Source organism: Myotis brandtii, unplaced genomic scaffold (genome assembly GCF_000412655.1).
Source record: "Myotis brandtii unplaced genomic scaffold, ASM41265v1 scaffold624, whole genome shotgun sequence".
Classification (NCBI taxonomy): Eukaryota; Metazoa; Chordata; class Mammalia; order Chiroptera; family Vespertilionidae; genus Myotis; species Myotis brandtii.
In genome coordinates this window covers 635955-661049 of record NW_005370385.1, presented here as the reverse complement: position 1 = coordinate 661049, position 25095 = coordinate 635955, and the positions used below count along the sequence as shown (strand labels likewise).

Here is a 25095-nt window from a genome sequence, read left to right as displayed (position 1 = left end):
TGTACCTGGCCCCCAAGCTGGACCCCCTGGTGGCTCCACACCCACCATTCATCTGAAGCTACTTTAATGAGGCTACCAATGACCTGTGAGCTCCCAGGGTCACTTTTTGGACCTTACCTTATTTGCACTTTGCAGCATTTATATTACTAACTAAGTCCCACCCTGAAGTAAGATTTCTCTTCCCTTGGCTTCTAGGAAGGCCTCCTTCTCCTGTTTCTCCGTAAGGTCCCCATGCCTCCATCTCTTCCTCCTGGGTTGGCTTTTGTGCCTCTCCCCCTCTAAATGGTAGGATTGCATCCTGTTCTTTCTTTTCTAATTCCCCATGCCTTCTCTTTGTGATCACATCAACTCCCACAATTCCAATTCCCCAATGGATATCGCCAGCCCCAAACTTCTTTCTAAACCCCAACACACTCTTTGCAAGTCTTCCTGAACCTCAATAGCCAGATGTTCTAAAAATATGCACTCAATGCCTCTAAAATAAAACATTTTTAAAATCTAACCCCCCCTCCCTCTTCTCTCAACCAGCATTAGTATCACTGTTGACCCTTTAACTCTTTCCTGACCCAACACAGCCACTGCACACCAACTCTTGTTGAGCCAACTTTCCCTGTCCCTGTCCTTCTATTTGTACAGCTGGGTCCTTGCACTCCCTGCTGTGGTCAATGCAATGCGTTCTGAATGGAATCCCTGTGTATGGTTCTGATCTGCTCCCTAAATAATCCAACTATGCATCTAACTGGTTATGCCCTGCTGAAACTAAAACTGCACCAGTACTTCCTTTTTCACCTAAAAGTGAAAAAATAAAAACTTTCTAGTATGAGGCAAAAAAGAAAAACACAAAACAAAAAACCATTTCCTCCCTTTCCAACTGACTCTCAGGACCACTCACCAATTCCTGATCACGTCAAGCAGTTTGCTGTGCACATGACATATGCTGTTGCTCAGTGCCGTGTACTTGGACACCTTCTATTCCCTCTGCATGAAATGTGGTTCCCTTGTTGTGCCCCGAGCCCATCCCAAAGAGACCTTCCAAACTCTGCTCACTGTCCCCAAATATGAAATATTACCACTCCTAAGCAACTATGTGCATAGTTGTTGAATATTCTTTTCTCCATATGCTTAGAAGAAACTGCTCTATAAGTAATTATAACACGATACTGTGCTCCCTTGAAGGGCAGGGACCTTGTCTTTAAGACTTTGAATCCTCAACTGCCTAACACAAACAAAGTCTTATTAAATATATAGTTTAAGTAAATAACTTGCTTCTAAAGTCACTTTTAAAAGAATCTTTGATTGATAGGCATTAATTTAAAAATGGAAATGTTATAAATTAGTTCATTTTTTGTAACGGTGAATTGTTTTTTCTTTTTTAAATATATTTTATTGATTTTTTACAGAGCGGAAGGGAGAGGGACAGAGAGCCAGAAACATCGATGGGACAGAAACATCGATCAGCTGCCTCCTGAACACCCCCTACTGGGGATGCGCCCGCAACCAAGGTACATGCCCTTGACCAGAATCGAGCCTGGGACCCTTCAGTCTGCAGGCCGACTCTCTATCCACTGAGCCAAACTGGTTAGGGCTGAATTGTTTTTCTTAATACTGAAATGGAATGCCAATATTTACTCATTCAAGCTATGGACATTTAAAAACTAGTCTTAGATCTATTTGCTGCCCTCAGAACATACAGAAATTGGGGCAAGTACTGGACTCTGATGATCAGATACTCAATTCATCTTTCTATTGTAATTTGCCAGGAATACTGTCCAAAATGCTTCCGTGGAACTTCCTAGAGTTTGACTCTGACACTTCCACTTACCATGTCAGCCACCAGCCAATGTGGCTACAAAGCAAATGAAATTCAACCAGTCCAAATTGAGATGATCTGCACATATAAAACACACCCTGGATTCCAAAAATATATTAGGGGGAAATGTGTAATATCTTAAATATTTTTTATTGATTACATGTTGAAATATTACTATTTTGTATATACTGGTTAACATGACTACTAGAAAAATGACAATTACTTCTGTTGCTCACATGATATTTCTGTTACACAGTGAGCGCTATTTTATATAGCAAAGCCCATTTGGCACCTAGATACATGTGTGTCACAATGGCAGAGATAACTTCTTCATTCTATTATAGATTCCAGCAGTTTCTTAATGACAATGCTGTCATATTATTTGATTAGTGTGGGTCATTAGTAGTAAATTAAACTAAGAAAACATCCACAGGATACACTGGGTCCAGAAACATTTACTTTATGACATAAAAAAATAATAACAGCAAAAAAGTGCTACATAAAGAAATAGAGTTCATTCCAACCACTGCCCAATCCTGGAGAAGATACATGCAGAAACCCTAGCACTGCCTATTACAGATCATGCATAAGAAGATAATATTACTGGGCAGCTTAAGCGTCTTGTCTCATGTAAGTATATGTACACAGACATACATATGTGTCTGCACACCCCAGAGACATTAAGTTTGAAGCAATAATCCAATAACTATGTGAGATTTTTCTTTAAGCAGCTAGAAAGCAGAAGAAATTGGGTGTAAGACTGAAGTTAATTTGAGAGGACAAGAGTGAAGTCCAGGTCAGTGTGGCTCCAACGGCCACGCTCTTCACTCCTCCTCAACACAGACTCCCAGTGGGAGGGCAAAGAAGGTGGAGAACATCTGAGCATGTACAAACGCAGAAAGTGCCAGCACAGGCATGGAATGAGGAAGGTAAATGACTGGGGGGAGGAGGAAGAGCAGGAGAAGCAGAAAGATAAACTTCGGACAAGGTCACTTCCTAAGTGACAGTTGTGACAAGAAAAGAGATGGAGGAAAAGGCAAAAACAATGAGCTCAAAGTAGAAGGGAGCTTATCATGGATCCTTCACCTTGGTCAAGTTGGGAGGTGAGACTATACTGCTTACCAGTATCTAGAAGCACGTAAGAATAAATGCGCTGGTATAAATAAAGAGTGAGAAATGTCAAAGTGATGTCAGATAGCATCAGTTTAAGAAGGACTACATCAGCATGGCTTCTGCTGGCACGACAGCACCAACCATCGACGCCGTCACTGCTGGCAGAACACTGTGCCAGGTGGCTGGCCTACCATGGGGCGTCTCTAGAAAGAAAACGTAAATCATGGATGCTGCCCAGAGAGGCTGGCCCTTATGGTAGGTAGGCAAGTAGGTAAGAAAGAAAGGTCAGGGGACTGACAGAATGTAGGATAACAGCAAAGCAGTAGGACTTGGTGTCCAGAAATACAAGCACTACCAAGAAATGAAGTCTGGAGTTAAAAGCTTAACAGAAGTAAAGGAGTGAAAAGCTGAGTGGTGGCAATAAATACACTGGAGAGGGGAGACGACATAGAGAGAGGGAAAGAGAGAGAGCGAGAGAGAGAGAGCGAGAGAGAGAGAGAGAGAGAGAGAGCATTCCCACACTTAAACCCTGCAAAGGGTCACACTGCAGACAGAATCACACCAAACCCTGCCCTGTGTGACCCAGCCTGTGTTCATCAGGGTGTTGCCTTTACTATCCACCTAGAAGACACTATGGTACAGGCACAATGACCAGCGACTGTCCACAGCTATGCCAAGCTCTTTCCTCAGGCCTGTGCAGTGTTGCTCCATCTGCCTGAATGCTCTCCCCACTGCTCCTGCATGGCTGGCTCCCTGCGTTCAGCTTTCCCTAGGAGGCAGCATACTCCTCAGGAAGCAAGCTGGCCGTGTCTCCACGACAAGCATTCAGTGGGAAATTTCCAGACAAGGTTCATGTACATCATCATCAGGACAATAATGCTGGAGGTATGGCCAGCATCTATCCATGACACAGAGCACCCTGCAACTGCTTTCTACTCAAAGTCCTGGCCTTGCTCGCTGACCCTGTCTTCGTTGGGATTTCTTTCTAATGGTGTCCGTGTCTTTGTTAGATTTGTCAACTTCCATACAAAATGTCAATCTTTCTCCTAATTCAGCTAACTATCACTCTAACATATTGCTCTACACTTAGCCATCAGTATTCAATGTACACATATAACTTGAGCCTTAGATAAGAACTAAAATCACTACCTTTCTGTAAAGCAATTAATATAGACAAGGTCCGATGCCACATGATATTCACTGACTAGTGTCTTTTCACTTATCCCCCATTTTTGAGACATAAAAGTTACGTACTTTGTGCTATGACACACAATTATAACAACTAGAAAGATTTTATGAAGACTAATGCATAGTCTTGTATATTATAGAAATACATTATATCTCCAATATTCTCTATATTCTTGAATTAAGACGGATGGTCAGGAAGTTATGTGTTTAGACTGAATTTTGCAAAATCCCCAAGAAATTGCCTATCCTCGGTTGGGCTTTGATTTTATACCACTAGCTTATTTTGAGGTCTGTTATAAAAAATTGCCCTGTGGGATTTGTTTCTTACACTACAAGGCAGCTACTTGGAGACAATGTTAACACTGTAGTATGTAGTATACATACAGTCTCAGAATCAAGTGAATTCTTGTCATATTGCTATGAACCAGGTAACTCTTCATGTTGATTGCTGGAAAGCTCTGGAGCCACATTTGTAGCTTAGGTTGAGGAAGTGTGCGTTTAACTTGGGTACTGGCCTCACCATTACCGTCGTGTTTATCCTACCTGTATTTTACAATGGCCAAATTCCCTTGCTTATCTTTAGTTTTATTTTATCCTACCGTTCATGTATTTTTATGAGTCTCCATAAGTCTATTTGGGAACAAGAAACAGTACCAATAATCTCAGAATATCTTTTGGTTTTATGTTGCCAGCATGAACCTTTCACTCTAGGGATGAAAAATGATGGCAAATCATCTCACCTCAGTTCTGACACGTCATTACTTTACAAAACAATTTATGATCTCTCACACATAAATGAGGTCTACGCTGTTAGAACACAGTCTGCAGCACAGAGCAGTACAGCCATTAGGCAACAAAACACCTAACATTGGAAACACAGTCACGGAAAAGTTTACACACTGTTTACTGAGCTCTAAAGCATGACAAAGTACAAAAGGCTGAGTAAAATTCAGATTCTTAAATACATACACATTGTTTTGTTCCACTGGCAAAGTGTAACGAACCACCCAGAATGCAGTCAACTCTCATTTAAACTAGCATCGTAGCTTGTGCACCTGGTGAAGTGATTCACTGCATGAGGTCTTAAAATAATAACACCCGGGAGAGTGGCTATGCATGAATGTTCTTTTTCTCCCAGATTTTAGTGTATAATCCAAAACATTCTTAAAACTTTAAATCCCTCCCCAGCCTAAATACAATTTGACATTTCGGTTTGCCTTACCTATAATTTACACCTGTATGGTGATTATACATGTAGACACAAAATAATTTTAACTGAATATAAAATTATGGTACTAAATAAAGATAAAAAATAATGATTATGAAATCTAACTGTACTTGAGAATACTTCAGTTTATGCCTCATAAATATAGGTAGCTATATTTATGTTTCACAGAGATGAAAAAGATAGGGAAAAGCTTTTATTGACATTGCTAAGAAATAGGTAAAGCTAACAATTAGGTTAAAAAGACTGAATAAAGCATTTCACAATGAGATTGGAAATACAATTTAAGAGGGAAAAAGATCCCGAAGCATACACGCTCTTTGGAAATCCATAGAAATAAAAAGGTAAGATCTCTGTTTCATGACAAAGACAGTAAAGAGTCCTAACTTTCGGTACAACATGAAATGCAAACGTTTAAACATTTTTCACTTAATTAAAAAATACTGTCTGGAAGAGAAAGGAAAAACCTTAAGTGTGGTTGCAGTGAACAGAGAAGACTCAGAAGCTGCAGGGACAGGTTCCACAAGGACCAGGCCGGTCTCCAGAGCGCAGAGGTCTGCGGTGACCTATCAATAGTGTACCTCCTGCAAGAACGCCTGAGTTGGAGATTTTCAACCTTTTTCATCTCATGGCACATAAACTAATTACTAAAATTCTGCGGCACAACAAAAAGTGTATTTTTGCCTGACCAAAAAAAAGGTATGGTTTTGATTCATTCACACTGGATGGCCAGTGTTGTGTTGGCTGTTACCATTTTTTTATCTGACAATCTAAGGGAAAAGAGGTCAGTGCCCCTGACTCAGTAGTCAGATGTGGCATGTTTTAAAAGTCCTTGTGCTCACGGTTGAAAAATCTGAGTCAATCTGCTTCCAATTTTCCAGCTGGGTGCTGGGTGGTTTTTAGTGTAAAAGACACTGAATACTGTTTAACTTTTTAAAGGACTTACTTTATAGTGCATATTAAAATACTATATACTCAGTATTTCTATTTTTTGTCAGTTTTAAAAAAAATTTTAAGAAAAACCATGTACATTTGAATTGCTGAGGAAGTAACTTTTTGCCTTTAACTTCAATGATACTGTTGATAACAGATTTCCCCCAAGGACCTCTGGCAAGAATCCCTCAGATTATCAAGATTATATAATGTTATCTTCTAATACAAGCAGAGTAACACTCAGGGAAGTGATGACATGCATTACTGTAAGTGAGTACACTGGCTCATATCTAAGAATGTGTCTAAGTAAGTGCGCTACTTACATCTTTCAGGAGCTTGGTCAATGTGCTCTGGACAAAGAAGGAAGAAGTGGCTGACATCCTGGAAGGTGCCGGCCCCCACAGCACAAGGGTAATGGTATGTCTGTGTACATTTCTCTTCACAGCATTTGATAGTGGCTCCAAGGTGCTTACAAAATGCACATCGCTGAAGGGGGGAAAAGGGAAAAGAATTTCTTCATAAAACCTGGTAGAGGAACATTCAAATGCGGGACTAGGAAAGTATTAAAAACCTTTGTACATCACTTGTAAAACTAGTTGAATCTGCAGAATAGCAAATAAAGGATCTGTTAGAAATAATAAGATCTAAGGTACTCAATTCGATGCCTGGTATAATAGTCTCATCCTTCCATTCAAGTTTACAAAGTTAGCATTTCGCTTTTTCACTGACTTTGTACAACTAAATTTTTTTAAAAATCAGTAGTATGGTTAAAAAGGCACGTTTCTAGTTGAGCATTATTTTCTTAAGTGTTTAAATCCCATCAATAAACAAGTAAAACGAATATAGAGTCTAAAACATCTATCATCCTGCCTAAAAATCAATAGGTAGTAAACTAGTCGATCAGAGTAGGTTAATGAGGGACAACTATATTGTTCAAGGCAACAGATTGACACATTTCACTGTGGTAATTCATTTTAAGTTTCTTAATAAATGCTAAGAGTGTAAAGAAAAATTAGGTCATGACTATCTCCTCTCCCCTCGCTCCCACCAATTTCAACCTGCTGCTACTCTTACAAGCAGTAAGAGCAAAGAAATAAGGCCCCCATGATCAACAAAGTAAGTCTAGAGCAGTGGTTCTCAACCTCGACCTTTAATACAGTTCCTCATGTTGTGGTGACCCCCAAACATAAAGTTATTTTCGTTGCTACTTCATAACTGTAATTTTGTTACTGTTATGAATCATAATGTAAATATCTGATATACAGGATGTATTTTCATTGTTACAAATTGAACATAATTAAAGCATAGTGATTAATCACAAAAACAATATGTAATTATATATGTGTTTTCCGATGGTCTTAGGCGACCCCTGTGAAAGGGTCGCGACCCACAGGTTGAGAACCGCTTGTCTAGAGCAACTGAGTGTGTAAGAAGTCAGTCTGGATGATCTACGATGCTTTACTTCCTTAACTCACCTTTCCCTAAGAATGACTGGCTATCCGCCCAAGCCCATTTTGGACATCATTTCTTTTGTGGAGCTTTTGCTGTGAGGCCTACACTGTATAGTGTAAAACCTCCCTCTGTGTAGAAGAGGCTAGGCTGTCCTTGTTACATTAACCTCTGCGTTAGCATTTATGCCTCTGGCATGGTGATTTGTCTTTTCCTCCTGTTCCAACATCCCTTGGTAGAAACTGGTAGTCCTAGTTTGTTCACGTAGCACCATGGATGCTGCTGCCAAAGAAAGACCAGACATACATATCCTAAGAGGACCTCACTCTCAGGACTCTCATTCGTGCGTGCGGCTCACCAGCAGCACAGCTGGAATACCTGAAGCCAAACAGGATGGTCTGCGGGAAACCGAGCCTCACGGAACCACAGACATCTTCACATGCCAATGTTGACTCTACATGTCAACGTTTATGTGTAAACCTACAGAAGATAGCACATGCCATCAAAACCTCATAACCTCAGGTCCTCCGCTTCGAAACAATATGAGAAAGCTTAGCACCTTCTGGTGTGTCTGCTACACATTGAGTGCAGCCAACAGACCACAGCAGTTTTTAAGTCCCTCATAAATTCTAGCTGTATCTGTGACATTTTAATTTTATATAAAATCCAGACTAATGCACATTTTAGTTCTTTTTTGTACTCAAGGCGTTACAGCATTAAAAACACAGAGAAGTTCAGCCGGTGTGGCTTAGTGATTGAGCATCGTTCCATGAACCAAGATGCCACCAATGTTTCTCTCTAAAAATCAATGGAAAAATATCCTCAGGTGAGATTAACAATAACAACAAAAATGAATGTAATAAAAAAAAACTCAAAGTATCTCTATATCGCTGTGGTAAAAAGATGATGGCAAAAAGCAATAATAATATTAAATCTCACTTTTTATCTACTAGCTTTGAATGTTTTATACTGGTATAGTTATTTTGGATTCTTTTAAATTGATGCACAAAATAAACAATATTCTCTCTTTTTCTTTTAACTTCTTCAGTTAGAGGAAAAATTCATCAAAATTAAAAGAAAAGATACTATGGATTAGGGAATAAACAAAAATTTTATACAGATATATTATAAAATGCTACTGAAAACAAAGAACATTGAATCTTATCTCATATTCTCATATCATACATATAACTTAACTATAAAATGGATAAATAATCTAAAGGTAACTTGGGAATATGCAAAGTTTGTTTTTTTTAAATATAAGGCATAATGAGCATAACCCATAAAAGAAAAAACTTAGCCCTAGCCGGTTTGGCTCAGTGGATAGAATGTCGGCCTGCGAACTGAAAGGTCCCAGGTTCAATTCTGGTCAAGGGCACGTGCCCGGGTTGTGGGCTCAATCCCCAGTGGGGGGTTGGCAGGAGGCAGCCGGTCAATGATTTTCTCTCATCATTGATGTTTCTATCTCTCTCTCCCTCTTCCTTCCTCTCTGAAATCAATAAAAATATATTTTTAGCCCTGGCCGGTTTGGGTCAGTGGATGGAGCGTCGGCCTGCGGACTGAAGGGTCCCGGGTTCGGTTCCAGTCAAGGGCATGTACCTTGGTTGTGGGCACATCCCCAGTGGGGGGTGTGCAGGAGGCGGCTGATCGATGTTTCTCTCTCATCGATGTTTCTGACTCTCTATCCCTCTCCCTTCCTCTCTGTAAAAAAACAATAAAATATATATTCAAAAATATATTTTTTTTAAAAAAAAAGTAAAGAAAAAACTTACGAAGTGGCAAATGACAAACTTCATCAAAATTAAGCCCTCTGCTCTTCAGAAAGCACTAAGAAAATGAAAACGAGTTGCAAACTAGGCAGGAATATTTATAAAATGCGTTTCTAATAAACAACTTGTATGAAGAATATATAAAGAATTCTGACACCTCAATAGTAAGAAGACAAATTAATTGGAATAGGGTAGGGGTAGAGGCAAAAGATTTGAACAAGCACTTCACTAAAGATACACAATAGCAAGTAAGTACATGAGATGTTCAATCTCGTTAGTCATCAGGAAGCAAAAAAGAAGCCCATAAGGAGATATCACTGAAGTAGAACAGCTAAAATTCAGAAACACTGACAATTTCCAGTGTTAGCAACACCATAGAGCAAATGCACCTCTCACTACTTACTGGTGGAAATGGAAAGGTGTACAGGCAACGTTAAACATATACTTCCAAACAAACAGTGTTGCATCCATGTTCACAGCAGCTTTATAAATAATAGCCAAGAACAAACTACCAGCTAATGAATGACCATTATGCTAACTACATGCTGTATGATTCCATTTCAGTATCAGCCTAGAAAATGCAAAACTGTAGGAAGAGGAACAGGTCAGTAATGGCCAGGAGCTGGAAGGGGGGACCATGAAAGGGGGGGAGGGGGGTCTGACCTCAGAGGGTCATGAGAGAACATTTTTGGGGTACAGGAAATATTCTATACCATGACTATGATAGTTACATACTTGATTGTACACACTTCTCAAAACATGTTCAACTATAACCTATGAAGAGGTGAGTTATATTGTATATAAAATATGCCTTAATAAAAGAATAGCCCAGCCGATGTGGCTCAGTGGATTGAGCGTCATCCTATGCACCAGGAGGTCTCTGGTTCAATTCCCGGTCAAGGCACACGCCCAGGTTTCAGGGGGTGTGCAGGATGCAGGCAATGTTTCTCTCACATCAATGTTTCTAACTCCCTCCCTTACCCTTCCTCTCTCTAAAATCAATAAAAATATACTTTAAAAAAAAAGAATGAGTCACACAGAAAAATATTATTTATTAAATAAAGGCAGAGAGACTAAAGATAAAATGTGTAGCCCTTGCATGGTAGCTCAGTTAGAGTGTCATCCCAATACGCCAAGGTTGGGGGTTCGATCCCTATCAGTGCACATGCAAGAATCAACTAATGAATGCATAAATAAGTGAAACAACAAATCACTATAAATTTAGTATTTTTTTGCATTATTAATTTCCTGTGAGTTGGAATAGTGTGGCAAGTGCTCAATCTGGTAATGCTGACATATATTGTATTCTACACACCAACCAGATCCTGGCATAATGAGTTTAATGCTTTGCCATCTAACTTGATAACAACAGAAGTGCTACATATGAAGTCCACTTTTCTTGTTTTAATATGCTAGGTATACATAACAGTAACAAAAGAAATAAATAAGCTGCCAGGACTGTACACATGGCACTCAAACACTGTGAATTATAATTGTGTCACTGTGACTCCTACCACGTTCACAGCAATGCTCAAGCACATATGTTCTCTGCAGCAACCACTCAGCTCTGTCCCTGTCATGCAATGGAAGCCACAGATAATATGCAAATGACTGTGGCTTTGTTCCAATAAAACTTTATTTATGACACTAAAATTTGTATTTTCTATGACTTCATGTATTAGAAATATATATTTAAATTTTGTTTAACCAGCTCAGCCGATGTGGCTCAGTGGTTGAGCGTTGACCTATGAACCAGGAGGTCACAGTTCGATTCCCAATCAGGGCACATGCCCAGGGTTGCGGGCTCGATCCCCAGTGTGGGGCATACAGGAGGCAGCCAGTCAATGATTCTCTCTAATCATTGATGTTTCTCTCTCTCTCTCCCTCTTCCTTCTCTCCGAAATCAATAAAAGATATATTTTGAAAGATAAAAAATAAAAACATGGATAGTATAATGAATTAGGAGGTAACTGGTGCCCAGCCGGTGTGGCTCAGTGATTGAGCATCGATCCATGAACCAAGAGGTCGAGGTTCGATTCCCAGTCAGGGCACATGCCCAGGTTGCAGGCTCAATTCCCAGTAGGGGTATACAGGAGGCAACCAATTAATGATTCTCTCTCATCAAGTTTCTATCTCTCCCTCCCTCTCCCTTCCTCCCTGAAATCAATAAAAATATATTCAAAACAAAACAAAACAAAACTACTCAATCCAAAAGAATGCAGCAGAAAAGAAACAATAGAGATAAACAGAAAAACAAAACAAAACAGGATGATAATCACATTAGTACATGGCCTTAATGCTCCAACTAAAAAGCAGATTGTCAGTAAGATTTTAAAAATCAAAACCAGTTCCTGCAAGAAATGCACATTAGCCTGGCTGCTATAGCTCAGCGGTTGAGTGTTGAACCAGGAACCAAGCAGCCATCAGTTCGATTCTCAGTCAGGGCACATGCCTAGGATGCAGGCTCCATCCCCTGTGGGGGGTGTGCAGGAGGCAGCTGATTAATGATGCAATCTCTCTATCCCTCTCCCTTTTTCTCTAAAAAAATCAATAAAATATATATTTTTTAAAAAGTAATGTACATTAAATATAAAGACACAAATAGGTTAGAATAAAGGGATGGAATAATATATACCACTAGAGGCCTGGTGCTCAAATTCATACATGGGTGGGGTCCTCCGCCTGGCCTGTGATCGGGGCCGATCAGGACCGTCTCACCCAGTCCCAATTGGGGCCGGTGGCCGGGGAAGGACCATGGGAGGGACCGCAGGAGGGCTCCAGGACATGTAGGACCCCATCTCGCCCAGTCCCAATCGGCCAGACCCCAGCAGCAAGCTAACCTACCGGTTGGAGCATCTGCCCCCTGGTGGTCAGTGCACATCATAACAACCAGTTGGTGGACTGCCTGCCCCCTTCCTGTAGATCTCCTGTTAAATGGAAATATCCATTAACTTTGTAACTTAATTCCTTCCCTTTTTGCTTTGGCTACCAGAAACTCTGAATTTCGTAGTTAAAATTGAGTAGTTTTGGGACATACTACTTGAATATCTCTGTACTCTCTTCATCCCCATTCTCTTATAATTGTATACTGAGAGTAAAATGATTAAACTCATGAGTTCTGGGGACACTGTGTATCATCCAGGGCATTGGAGACCTCAGTGCCCCGAGCGAGAGGGTGTTGGGTCTGTCTCCAGTGAGGGATGGAGGGACAGTTCTCATCTCCTAGGAACCGAGGCAGGACTGAGGGCTCAGGAAAGAGGCCCCTGAGTCTCCTAGTGCACGCCCACCCCATGCCTATGTGGGGGGCAGGGGAGAAAGGAGTGCTGCTTGCACCCCCAGAGACCCCATAGTACTCTAGGCTCCTTCCTCCTGAGTCCTGCTTCTGTCTGTCCATCCCGTCCCCAAGGACAGACATTGTGGGGCCTCCCGGCAGTTTCCTTGAGGCCTGTCTGACCTGATGAGGTGTGCAGGGTACAGGCAGCGGGAAAGACAAACGACCTCTCCCCAGGCTGGTCTGTCTCCATGGGCCCCTTTTCTGTCCTAAGCAGTCAGTCCATTGCAGTGGCTTATGACAGTGACTGCTAACGGATAGAAGCTCACCCTCAAAGTATGTATCTTTACTCTCTCTCTTTCCTTCTCGTTTCTTATATGTAAGTAAGGCAGGTAAAAGCAAGAAGAAAGGGGAACTTAAAGTCCACAAAACAATTTAAGTTGGAAAGCATTAAATCAAAGAGGGTCATTATGTGCTAACAAAAGGAGTGATGCATAAGGAAGCTGTAACAGTCCTATAGGAACCAAAAACACACACGCAGAAAAACTTAGACAAATACAAACACATAATAAAAATCCAAAACTGGGAGGGAGCCTCTCCCAAGGACAGCTGTCGTAGGGACTTCAGTTGTTCTGTGCCAGAGCTCAGCAGATACGAGAGAAAGAATATGGAGCTAGATAGACCTTCAGAGAAACCAGCAGGAAACACGACCAGGGAGAGCCCAGGTGTTGGATAAACACGAAAAGGTGACTGACCACCTTTAGGGAAATGCAAGTTAAAGTAACCATAAGGAAGCGTGGTGACAAATCAGATGGGCAAAACTTCAAGAGTTATAACATCCAGGCCAGGGAAGAGTATGGAAAATAGGTACTTTCAAAAGCTCTTGGTAGAAATGTAAATTATTGTGACAATATAGGCTATTATAATAAACTAGAGGCCCAGTATATGAAATTCGTGCATGGGTGGGGTCCCTCTGCCTGGCCAGAGGTTGGGGGTTGGGGCCGATCAGTACTGTCTCACCCAGTCCTGATTGGGGCCGATCAGGGCCGGTGGCTGGGGAGGGACTGTAGAGGGACCGCAGGAGGGCTCCAGGCCGTGTCTGGCCCCATCTCGCCCAGTCCCGATCTGCTGGACCCCAGCAGCAAGCTAACCTACCAGTTGGAGCATCTGCCCCCTGGTGGTCAGTGCACGTCATAGCTACCAGTCGGTGGACCGCTGGGTCGGACACTTAGCATATTAGGCTTTTATATATATAGATTGTAACTCACAGCGTGGAATGCTCAGCACGCACTTTCCCTCCAACCCCTGGTCTTAGAAACCTCATGTCCTTCCAAGGCTCTGCTCAGCCTCTTCAGCTGCCATACGAAGTAAGTTGCATCGTGTGTGTGGAAACCCTTTGCAGGCTCCATGGATGTGTCTTTACTTCGCTGCAGTTCAGATTACCCAATATAAGGAGACACCCTCATTATCAGATAACACCATCGTGGTAAGACCCCTGCTCAGCCTACTGCAGTGGTTTTAAATAGGTCATGGGTCGCCCTACATGGTTTGGCTCAGTGGATAGAGCCACAGCCTGCGGAATGAAGGGTCCTGGGTTCAATTCGGTCAAGGGCACATTCTGGGTTGTGGGCTCAATCCCCAGTAGGGGGCATGTGGGAGGTAGATCGATTCTCTCTCATCATTGATGTTTCTATCTCTCTCTCGCTCTGCCTTCCTCTCTGAAATAAAAATCTCTATATATAAAAGCCTAAACGACCGAACAACCTAACAACTGGTCGACACTCAACTCAGGTGCTGCCCCCTGGTGGTCAGTGCGCTCCTACAGCCAACCTCCCAGGGCCAGCCAACCTCCCAAGGCCCCAATTGGCCCCGATCAACAGCCAGGCCGAGGAACCCCACCTGTGCATGAATTTGTGCACTGAGCCTCTAGAATATTAATAAAAATAAATAGGCCATGAATCAAACGGTGCTGCTCTCCATCCATCCAGTCCCCTCACCCCTCTTTTGTCTTCGCTACCCCCCCCCTCCCGCCACACACACACACTCTGCTGGGGTCTGTAAGATGGGGTCAGGATTTCTGCTTCAACCAAGGGCGATGCTTCTGCACAGCCCTCCTTTCCCGCCCATCTCTGTCCCTAGTTCTGTGGGGTCTCTCTCTCCCTTCCCTCCATCTAATTTGGTGGGCCCTGCTCTACCCCTCCTCCTGCAACCTCCTGTCTGCAGCCTCCCCCTTTCTCCTCCAGGGGCAGAGCTCCCTAAAAGGCTGTGCAGGGTGGCTCTGTGCAGGGCAGGGCTGTGCATGCCCTGCAGCAGTGTGGAGATGAGCTGGGCGAGCCCAGATGAGGCCTGGGAGGAGTGCTGGGGTGACAGGTCACGGGGAGGAGGAGGGAGGGACGTGGAGCCTGTCCCATGGGAGATGCACCCGGCTCCTCAGCTGCCCGCAACCCAGCAGCTTTTCTAGGCCCCTGCGCAGCTGTCGCCCTCCGCCCCTTGCTGTCTCCCACTTCAAGTTTTGGACTCAGTTTCTCCGACTCAGCCCCACCCCTCTTCTCTGCTGCGTCCCAGGGAATCCAAGGCCGCCCCTTGGCCTCGGGCAGGTGCACCTGGCCCGTCCCCCCATAATGGTGCTATCCACTGTCCTGGAATAGTTAGTGAAACTTAACAAATAAGAAGCAGCAGCTCTGAAGATTATAAATTGTGCACTGAGAACGCCACAGGCTGTGGAGGGCTGCACAGTCCATGGCTCTCAGATCACGCATAGCAGCCACCCGGACCCTCCTGGCCCCCGCCCTCCTCCGATTGGGGCTTGGACCAAACCCTAGGAGTTTCCTGACAGCTCTCACCTCACACCACACTTTCCAGTCCAGCCCACCAGCGCCCGCAGCAAGCTAGCCTAGGTCGGAGCATCTGCCCCCGGTGGTCAGTGCGTGTCATAGCAACTGGTCAAGCAGTCAAACTCCCAGGGGAACTAGTGGTCAAGGGGACAATTTGCATATTAGGCTTTTATTATATAGGATGTTTACACTAGACGAAAGAAAGCTGGAGTAGATATATTAATATTAGACAAAATTGATTTCAGAGTTAAATACAGGCTTTTTCTATTAAAGTATCCTTACCAATATCTTTCCTCTGAACAAAGTTATTTTATGTAACCACTAGAGCAGAGGTCCTCAAACTTTTTAAACAGGGGGCCAGTTCACTGTCCCTCAGACATTCCACACATGCGCACTGCGGGCCTGGGACAAGTTGGCTGCTAAGCAGGACAGGCAGCGGCGGCAAAAACACCCAGCGGGCCGGATAAATGTTTTCGGCGGGCCGCATGTGGCCTGCGGGCCGTAGTTTGAGGACCCCTGCACTAGAGCATTATCACAGCCTCTCCATGATGGAGAATAATTCAATGTTGTACAATAAAAAGTACCCACTACAATCCTATAGAGAGGAATATACTGTAATTGAGATACAATCCAACTTAAGAACTAAGCAAAAGGGTTAACATAACCGGCCCGAGACTACTATTCTTACAAAGGCCTGCTTGCAAGCTGGCACCTTCAGTACCCCAAGTGAAAGGGAAATTTTTGCAGCTAGACTAAGTGCAAACAGTGTGGCTTTCCCTCTGGTAAGGTCAGGCCCAGAGTGCCATTGTGGCCAGGCCCCAATAAAGACCTTGAAACTCTTGGTGCAGGAGCTGCATGTTGTGGCTGCACTTTCCTTGCTGGAAGAAGAGGGTGCTCTATGCGCCCCCTCATGGGAGGGAGAGCACCGAAGGAAGCTTGCACCTGGATTCTTCCAGAGTCTGCCAGCGTCTTTTCCCGCTGAGATGCTCACCAAATCACATTAAGTCTCAGCCATAATCACAACTCTATGAGTCCCATGGGTCCCTCCTGGGAGTCTCCAACCTGGACAGTCTTATAGATGCAGCACCACACTGTGAATGTTTGCCTTTACTCTTAAAAAACTATAGTGGAAAAGGAAGAATATATACTTTGATAAATTTTTAAAATTTACATTACAGATCACTAGGATTATATTAAAACAGTATTAGACATTAGTGATAAAATAGATACTTGCAGATCACCTACCATAAAGAGGCAGACCAATATTTTAAACCTTTTTTTAAAAATTCTTTTATTATTATTATTTTTTTTTTAACAAATGGCCCCAGGGATAGGGGACCAGGAGACAATATTTTAAATCTTATTGGACCTACTTTCAGTTGGTTAGAGGAAGGGCGTGGAGATAGACTTTTTACTGTACTGTATACTGCTTTTATTTTTTTTAACTAAAAGCACACTTACATTACATTGCTTACTTACATTCTTTTTTTTTAAATATATTTTATTAATTTTTTACAGAAAGGAAGGGAGAGGGATAGAGAGTTAGAAACATCAATGAGAGAGAAACATCGATCAGCTGCCTCCTGCACACCTACTGGGGATGTGCCCGCAACCAAGGTACATGCCCTTGACCGGAATCGAACCTGGGACCCTTCAGTCCGCAGGCTCTATCCACTGAGCCAAACTGGTTAGGGCGCTTACTTACATTCTTAATGTGTACTATCATCTTATGACAGAAAGCTTTTTTTTTTTTTTTTGCAGTCTACAAAAAGAACGCAAAATATGAAAACAAAAACTTACAACTCTTCTCTCAGAACTAAGTTGGCTTTACAAAAAGACACCTGGCAAAAAATCAGTATAATATGATGGAATTTCAATATGGGTTTGTGGTGTGAGGGTGAGAGTAGAGAAAATATAAGAAATTATCAACTCTAAGGGAAATGATATAAGCAATTTTTAATTATTTTTAATAGAGTATGACACTACATTTGAATCAGAAATAGTTAAAAGGACAGAAATATGTGTTAGAGGTTGATTAGTTATTTCTTTTCGGAGGGGAATGAGGGGAATGAGGGGAGTGCAGGAAAGAGAGGCTTCAGTGGTTCTCAACCTTCCTAATGCCGCGACCCTTTATAATACAGTTCCTCATGTTGTGGTGACCCCCAACCATAAAATTATTTTCATTGCTACTTCATAACTGTAATTTTGCTACTGTTATGAATCGTAATGTAAATATCTCATATGCAGGATGTATTTTCATTGTTCGCGACCCACAGGTTGAGAACCGCTGCTTTATTTTTTTTTTTTTATTGCTTGAAGTATTACAAAGAGTATTACATATGTCTCTTTTCTTTTTCCCCTTGACATTCCCCCAGCCTCCCCTACCTCCCAGTGTCTTGTGTCCATTGGTTATGCTTATATGCATGCATACAAGTCCTTCGGTTGATCTGAGAACCGCTGCTTTAGATAAAGAAATGACCAAGCACCTGTAGCATGCAGAATTAAACTATTCCTTTGGTAATATTCAAACTACCTAGATTTCCAAGATGATGGTCGCACACCCAGACTTCAAAGAGCAAACTAAAAGAGAAACATCATTACCATTCCTGAACACAGGTTTATAGTTTTAGCATATTCTTCCACTTAGAAAATGATGTTCCCCTGGAAAAACTGAAAAGCAGTCTGAGGGAAATTCCACAAAAACTGAACTACGTGATAAAGAATGCCATTTAACAATTGAGGAAATTATATTAATTATATTAACTTGAAAAGAATAATGATATTATTAGTCAAACCAGGATTTCTCAACCTCAGCACTATTGGCATTCTAAGCTAGATAATTAATTCTTTGTTGTGGGAGGTGTCCTGTGCATCTCAGGACTTTTAGCAGCTGCCACTAGGTGACAGTAGCACCTTCCTCTCCATTCCAACAAATGCATTTCATTCGCAAATTCCAGTCATGCATACATTCATCCCATAAATGACTCGCTTGTGTTCCAGGTACTCTATTAAATGCTAGAGATAAAATGATAAACCTAAACTGATATTATCCATGCCCTCATGGTGTTTACAGCCCTAGTCAGGGGACCAAAGAAATAAAGATACACACAAACAATGTAAGTATACAATTGTTGCTAAGTAATGTAAGGAGAGATACCTGTCCCAATGAAAATGTATAATAAGGATGCAAGCTCAAATATTTATTATTAAAAGACCAGAGGCCCGATGCATGAAATTCGTGCAAGGAGCTTGGCCCTCCCAGCCTTGGCGGCAGCCCTCGGCCCTCACAGCCCCAGCTTCATCCGGAAGGTCATCCGGAAGGTTGTTCAGCTGTCCCGTCTAATTAGCATATTACACTTTTATTATTATAGATGTGCGCTTTCAAAAAGTTAACAGAGCCTGGCCGGTGTGGCTCAGTGGTTGAGCATCAACCTATGAAGCAGATCGTCATGATTCGATTCCTGGTCAGGGCACATGCCTGGGGTTTTGGGCTCGATCCCCAGTAGGTGGCATGCAGGAGAGGCAGCAAATCAATGATTCTTTCCTATCATTGATGTTTCTATCTCTCACCCTCTTCCTTCCTCTCTGAATTCAATAAAAAATATGTATTTTTTTAATTGAGAGAGTACTGCAACCCTCCATCTGAGCTCTATACCTTGTTCTCATACTTCTTAGATTAAATGGCCTTTTGATTTCAATTGCTGCCAATTGGGGGGCAGAGGGGTCCTCATAAAAATAAGGAGACCTGTCCTGGCTGGCTTGGCTTAGTGGACAGAGTGTTGGCCTGCGGACTAAGGGGTCCCAGGTTCGATTCCGGCCAGGGGCACATGCCTGGGTTGCGGGCTCGATCCCCAGTTGGGGGTGTGCAGGAGGCAGCCAATCAATGGTTCTCTCTCATCATTGATGTTTCTATCTCTCTCTCTCCTTCTCCCTTCCTCTCTGAAATCAATAAATAAATATTTTTTTAAAAAAATAAGGAGACCTAAATAGAAGTCGTGCATCATTAGCAACCATTATTTTTCCCCAGTTGAAATTTAGCCAATATATTTTCACCTTCTGTAATCAGAAAGTACTTTTTTTCTTCCTAACAAATGGATTTAAAACATACCAAAAATCTTTAAAAATATTTTAAACAGCCCTAGCTGGTTTGGCTCAGTGGATAGAACATCGGCCTACGGACTGAAGGGTCCCAGGTTTGATTCCGGTCAATGCATGTGCCTTGGTTGCAAGATCGATCCCTGATCAGGGCATGTGTGGGAGGCAACCAATCAGTGTGTCTCTCTCACATCGATGTTTCTCTCTCTCTGTGTGTCTCCCCCTCCCTTCCACTCTCTCTAAAAAATCAATGGGAAAATGTCCTTGGTGAGGATTAACAATATAAATAAATATACAAATAAATAAATAAGTTAATTAAAAAATATATTTTAACAGATCAGGAAATTCCGTGTCCAAGATTTTTTAATGACAAATGTCAGCATATTTTTTCACTGTTTGTTTTTACAAACTTTTCTTGTTTCTGTTAATAAAATATCAATAGAAATAGTCCCAAATATTCATTTTTTATAATCCTCACCTGAGGATATTTTTTCCATTGATTTTAAGAGTGTGGAAGGGAAGGGGGAGAGAGAGAGAAGAAAGAGAGACATCAATGTGAGAAAGACACATCAATTGGTTGGCTCCCGCACACCCCGACCTGTACGTCCTGGGAGCCTCCAACCTTGACACGGAAGTGAGCACAGGTAATGCCCTAACCACTCAGCAATGCCAGCTAGGGCCCAAATATTCATTTTTGAAATGCTCAACCCCAGCACACTTATTTGAAAACTCATTATGTTCTTATTGTTGATGTCACATTTATCTTAAAGAGGCAGATGACATACCATGCATGACATTCAGACATGTCATTATAATGAAAATCAATAAATTTAAAACATCTGTCTTTTGGTAAAAATAAAAATGTAGTCTAAATTCAACAGCACTTTCACATACTCTGCCCCAGGGAACCTGTTGAGATATTAAAGATTTCTGTCATTAGTTTTACAGTTATCCAGTCAAGATACTGTTCCCAGCCTGGCCGGCATGGCTCAGTGGTTGAGCATCAACCTATGAACCAGGAGGTTAGATTCCGGTCAGGGCACGCCCTCGGGTTGCAGATTTGATCCCTAGTACAGGGCATGCAAGAGGCAGCCGATCAATGATTCTCTCTTATCACTGATGTATCCATCCTTCTCTCTCTCTCCCTTCCTTTCTGAAATCAATAATAATACATATTTTTAAAAAGATACTGTTATCCAGTTACTTAGATTAGCTCTTTTCTTTCCTAGCCCTCTAAGTCAGTGGTTCTCAACCTTCCTAATGCCGCGACCCTTTAATACAGTTCCTCATGTTGTGGTGACCCCCAACCATAAAATTATTTTCGTTGCTACTTCATAACTGTAATTTTGCTACTGTTATGAATCGTAATGTAAATATCTGATATGCAGGATGTATTTTCATTGTTATAAATTGAACATAATTAAGGCATAGTGATTAATCACAAAAACAATATGTAATTATATATGTGTTTTCCAATGGTCTTAGGCGACCCCTGTGAAAGGGTCGTTCGACCCCCAAAGGGGTCGCGACCCACAGGTTGAGAACCGCTACTCTAAGTGTAAATTTTGCTTCCTAAAATATTCTTTTTGGTTCCCCATATCCTAGGTGGTTGTAATTGCTTGTTTAGGGGTATGTGAGACATTCCTACAGCTCTAAGTCAGAGCTTTACAAAAAGATGTACCTGAGTAGTGTCTGTCTGCTATGCCAATCCATTCCCTCTTCTTTATACCCCTTTCCTGCTCATACCCACTGGGAACCAAGCTTCAGTTCTGGTTTATCCTATCTGTATACCTTTCCCATAAATGAGCATATGCATGTCTATTTCCTTATATCTTATACTTTATTGCATAAAGGGTTTCACACCATAAATGGTCTTTTGCACTTTTTTTCCCCACTCAAAGGTACATGCTGGAAACCACTGTGCATCAGCTTTAAGAGCTGTTCCTGCTGTTGTTTTCAGCTGCACCATATTCCACTGTATGAACCGAACCATAGTTTACTCAACCATTCTATTATATGTGGTCATTTAGGTTGTTTTCAACATTCTGCAAATCAAATAATGCTACAACTATTAACTTTTAATAGTGCAAGTGTTTTTGCATTAATGCAGGCATGTTTTCAATGTAGATTCCTAAAAAGGTCACAGGGTAAGTGCATATGTAGCTTGTTAGATACAGCCAAACTTTCCTCCAGAAAATTTTATCAGTTTGTATTCCCACCCACAAAGTACAGAGTGCCCATTTCCCACAGTCTCATCAACAAATGTGTTGTTATATGCTTAAATTTTTATCAGTGAGACAAACTCTTCTTAGGAAAGAAAAAATTTTAAAAGTTCTAACTAACTGGTCTATCCTGTGCCTATTTTATAAAGGAGAAAACAAACGCATAAAAATGGCAACAGAAGACTGACGCTACCCTGCTTTGACTGAATGCAGTGGAGAAGTAAAGGTTTAACAAAGCTGCCCCTGGTTCCTTTCTGACCTCATCTCTCCATCTATTCCCAGCATTCTGTCTGCATTCTACTTGCTTGGGCCCAGTTCACATTAATGCCTAGATGAAGTGAGAATGAATGCAGCCCGCCTGGTGTGGCTCAGTGGTTGAGCTTCAATCTGTGAAATAGGAGGTCGTGGTTTGATTCCAGGTCAGGGGTCAGGGCACATGCCCAGGTTGTGGGCTCGATACCCAGTAGGGGGCATGCAGGAGGCAGGTGATCAATGATTCTCTCTCATCATTGATGTTTCATCTCTCTCTCTACCTTCCTCTCTGAAATCAATAAAAATATATTAAAGGGGGGGGGTTGGGGGGGAGAAGGAATACAGGTTTCTCATGGCCCTGATTCCTCTGTCAGGGGGAAGGCATAGCCTTAATCTCTAAATTCCATCTAAATATTAATCAGTATGCATTTAAAGAACAAGAATGGTATCTTCTGACAGAGTGAGGCAGCTTTCCTTTACCCTCTTAGCGAACAGAGCTAGGAAATATGTTTACACACTAACCCAGGTATATGCACATCTCTACATTTCTGTACCTGTGTAAATATTAAAGAGTTCATATTGATTCCTTCAATTCCAATCCAACACCAAAAAGTTCATTTTAGCCTTTGTTTGTTGCCTTTCCTATAATACAGGCAGACCTTGTTTTATTGTGCTTCACGAAACATGTTGAGTTTTCCACACATTGAAGGCAAGACCCTCCGCCAGCAAGATTACAATTCCCTTTATTGTGATACTTGCTTTACAGAAGTGGTCTGGAACCAATCGCACAATTATCTCCAAGATATGCCTATACTCTTCAATGTCACAAAACTACTTCTGAGTTCACAGAAAAAATAGCTCACTGATCTATCATAGTCTTGATCTGGCCACCTAAGTATTTTCAAACAGTAGAATTCACTATTATGCATCACATTTTTCAAACTTTGATAACATAGCACTCAAAAGTAATGTCACATTACCAAAGCAAGCACTCTTACTTGACTAATCTTGAGGTGAGAGTTACTTATCCATGTAAACCAGATCATTGTGATAATCTGAGTAAAGCTAATATTATAATGATTGAATTATTACTTGAATCTAAGTCCTTACACTTTTGGAAGTTTTAATTATATTCAACCTATCAAAGACCCTATAATTTCTATGTTCAAAATTTCCATTTTTAATATTTCTTTGGAAGAGCTGTTCACTTCGCTGAAATATACTTGTCAAAAACCAAAGAGAATTTGTAGGCAGCAAAGCAATTTCACTTCACAGGGTTTGTTGTCTTTATAGAGGGAGGGGAATGTTGCATTTATTTCTCTACTTGTTTCACAATGAAAGCTCTGAAAGATGGCAGACTATGGCCATGATGTTACTTGGGGACAGTGCCAACTTAGCTGAAAAGAAATATTTTAATCAATTTTTAAAACATCAAACAGAGCTAGTCTACGTTGTGGACTAAAGACCTGCCAAATCTCATCTCTATTAGGTTAAATCTTCACCAAATAATTTTGTCTTAAAAAGTAACCACATGGCCTGGAGACAAGCGTGGCTCAGTGGTTGAGCATCCACCTATGAACCAGGAGGTCACAATTCAATTCCCGGTCAGGGCAAATGCCCAGGTTGTGGGCTTGATCCCCCGTGTGGGGCATGCAGGAGGCAGCCAATCAATGATTCTCTCTCATCACTGATGTTTCTATCTCTCTCCCCTTCTCCCTTCCTTTCTGAAATCAATAAAAATATATTTTAAAAAATGTAACCACATGGATTTATAAGTTTAGTCACTAACTCTCATTTCTAAACATTTTAACTTCTGTTTTAAATGTAAAATATGTATCTTAAAAAGTTACATTTATTGCATAACTTAACATACTATGTTTCAGTGGTTTGCATAAACAACTCTTGAATACAAATTAATCATTTCCTATTTTAAGGGTTTTTGCATTACAGTAATCATTTGATAAATAATTCTTACAAGTGAGCTTCTATGTTGACTACAGGAAATGTTACAAAGCTGTGCTTAAATGTCTGTTTCTTCTACTTACCTCTGTGCTCCCTGAGACAACAGCTTTGTCCACATTCACTGATAACGGTTCTTCCATCTGGCACACTCCCAGTGACCACTCCACACAGCGGTGATGAGCCCAACAAGTGCCTAAGATCATTAAAGTGAAAACGAGCATATGAATAACATTAACAATAGGAACACTAATAAGGAAAGACATAAAAACCCCAAATCCACTCTAAGGTGCAAATCACAAAAAAGGCGCTAAAGCAGCCCTTCTCAAAACATGGTCCTGTACCAACTGGGAACTTGTCAGAAATACAAATTTTCAGACCCCAACAAACACCCAGTGAACAAAAACTCTTACAGTGGTGCCAGAAATTAATGTTTCAACAAGCCCTCCAGGTGATTTTGATGAACACAAAAGACTGAGAATCACTAAATTAGAAATTATTTCTCCAACAACAAAAATCAGTTTTTAGTCATTTTATTTAAATACTAGAGGCTCGGTGCACGAATTCGTGCACCAGTGGGGTCCCTCTGCCTGGCCTACGGGATCGGGCCAAAACCAGCTCTCCGACATCCCCCGAGGGGTCCCAGATAGCAGTAGGGTGCAGGCCAGGCTGAGGGACCCCACCGGTGCACGATTGGGGCCAGGAAGGGATGCAGGAGGTTGGCCAGCCAGGGAAGGATCACGGGAGGGCTCCAGGGCATGTCCGGCCCATCTTGCTCAGTCCTGATCAGCCAGACCCCAGCAGCAAGCTAACCAATTGGTCGGAGCATCTGCCCCCTGGTGGTCAGTGCATTTCATGGCAACTGGTTGACCGGTCAACTGTCTGCCCCCTGGTGGTCAGTGTACATTAGAGCGAGCGGTTGAGCAGCCTTAGCATATCATTAGCATATTACTCTTTGGTTGGTTGAACGGGTGA

At 41.8% G+C, this 25095-nt stretch overlaps 1 protein-coding gene across 4 annotated transcripts in view; it reads right to left on the bottom strand.

The window, feature by feature from the left end:
- The window catches only part of KMT2C (lysine (K)-specific methyltransferase 2C), a 253697-nt gene that overhangs the window by 124915 nt on the left and 103687 nt on the right, over positions 1-25095 (bottom strand). For all 4 annotated transcript variants that reach the window (XM_014528208.1, XM_014528209.1, XM_014528207.1 and 1 more), the window contains 2 exons: positions 24207-24316; positions 6593-6755 (listed from right to left, as the gene is read on the bottom strand). In XM_014528208.1, the coding sequence (XP_014383694.1) occupies positions 6593-6755; positions 24207-24316 (273 nt within the window). The remainder of the gene's footprint in view (positions 1-6592; positions 6756-24206; positions 24317-25095) is intronic.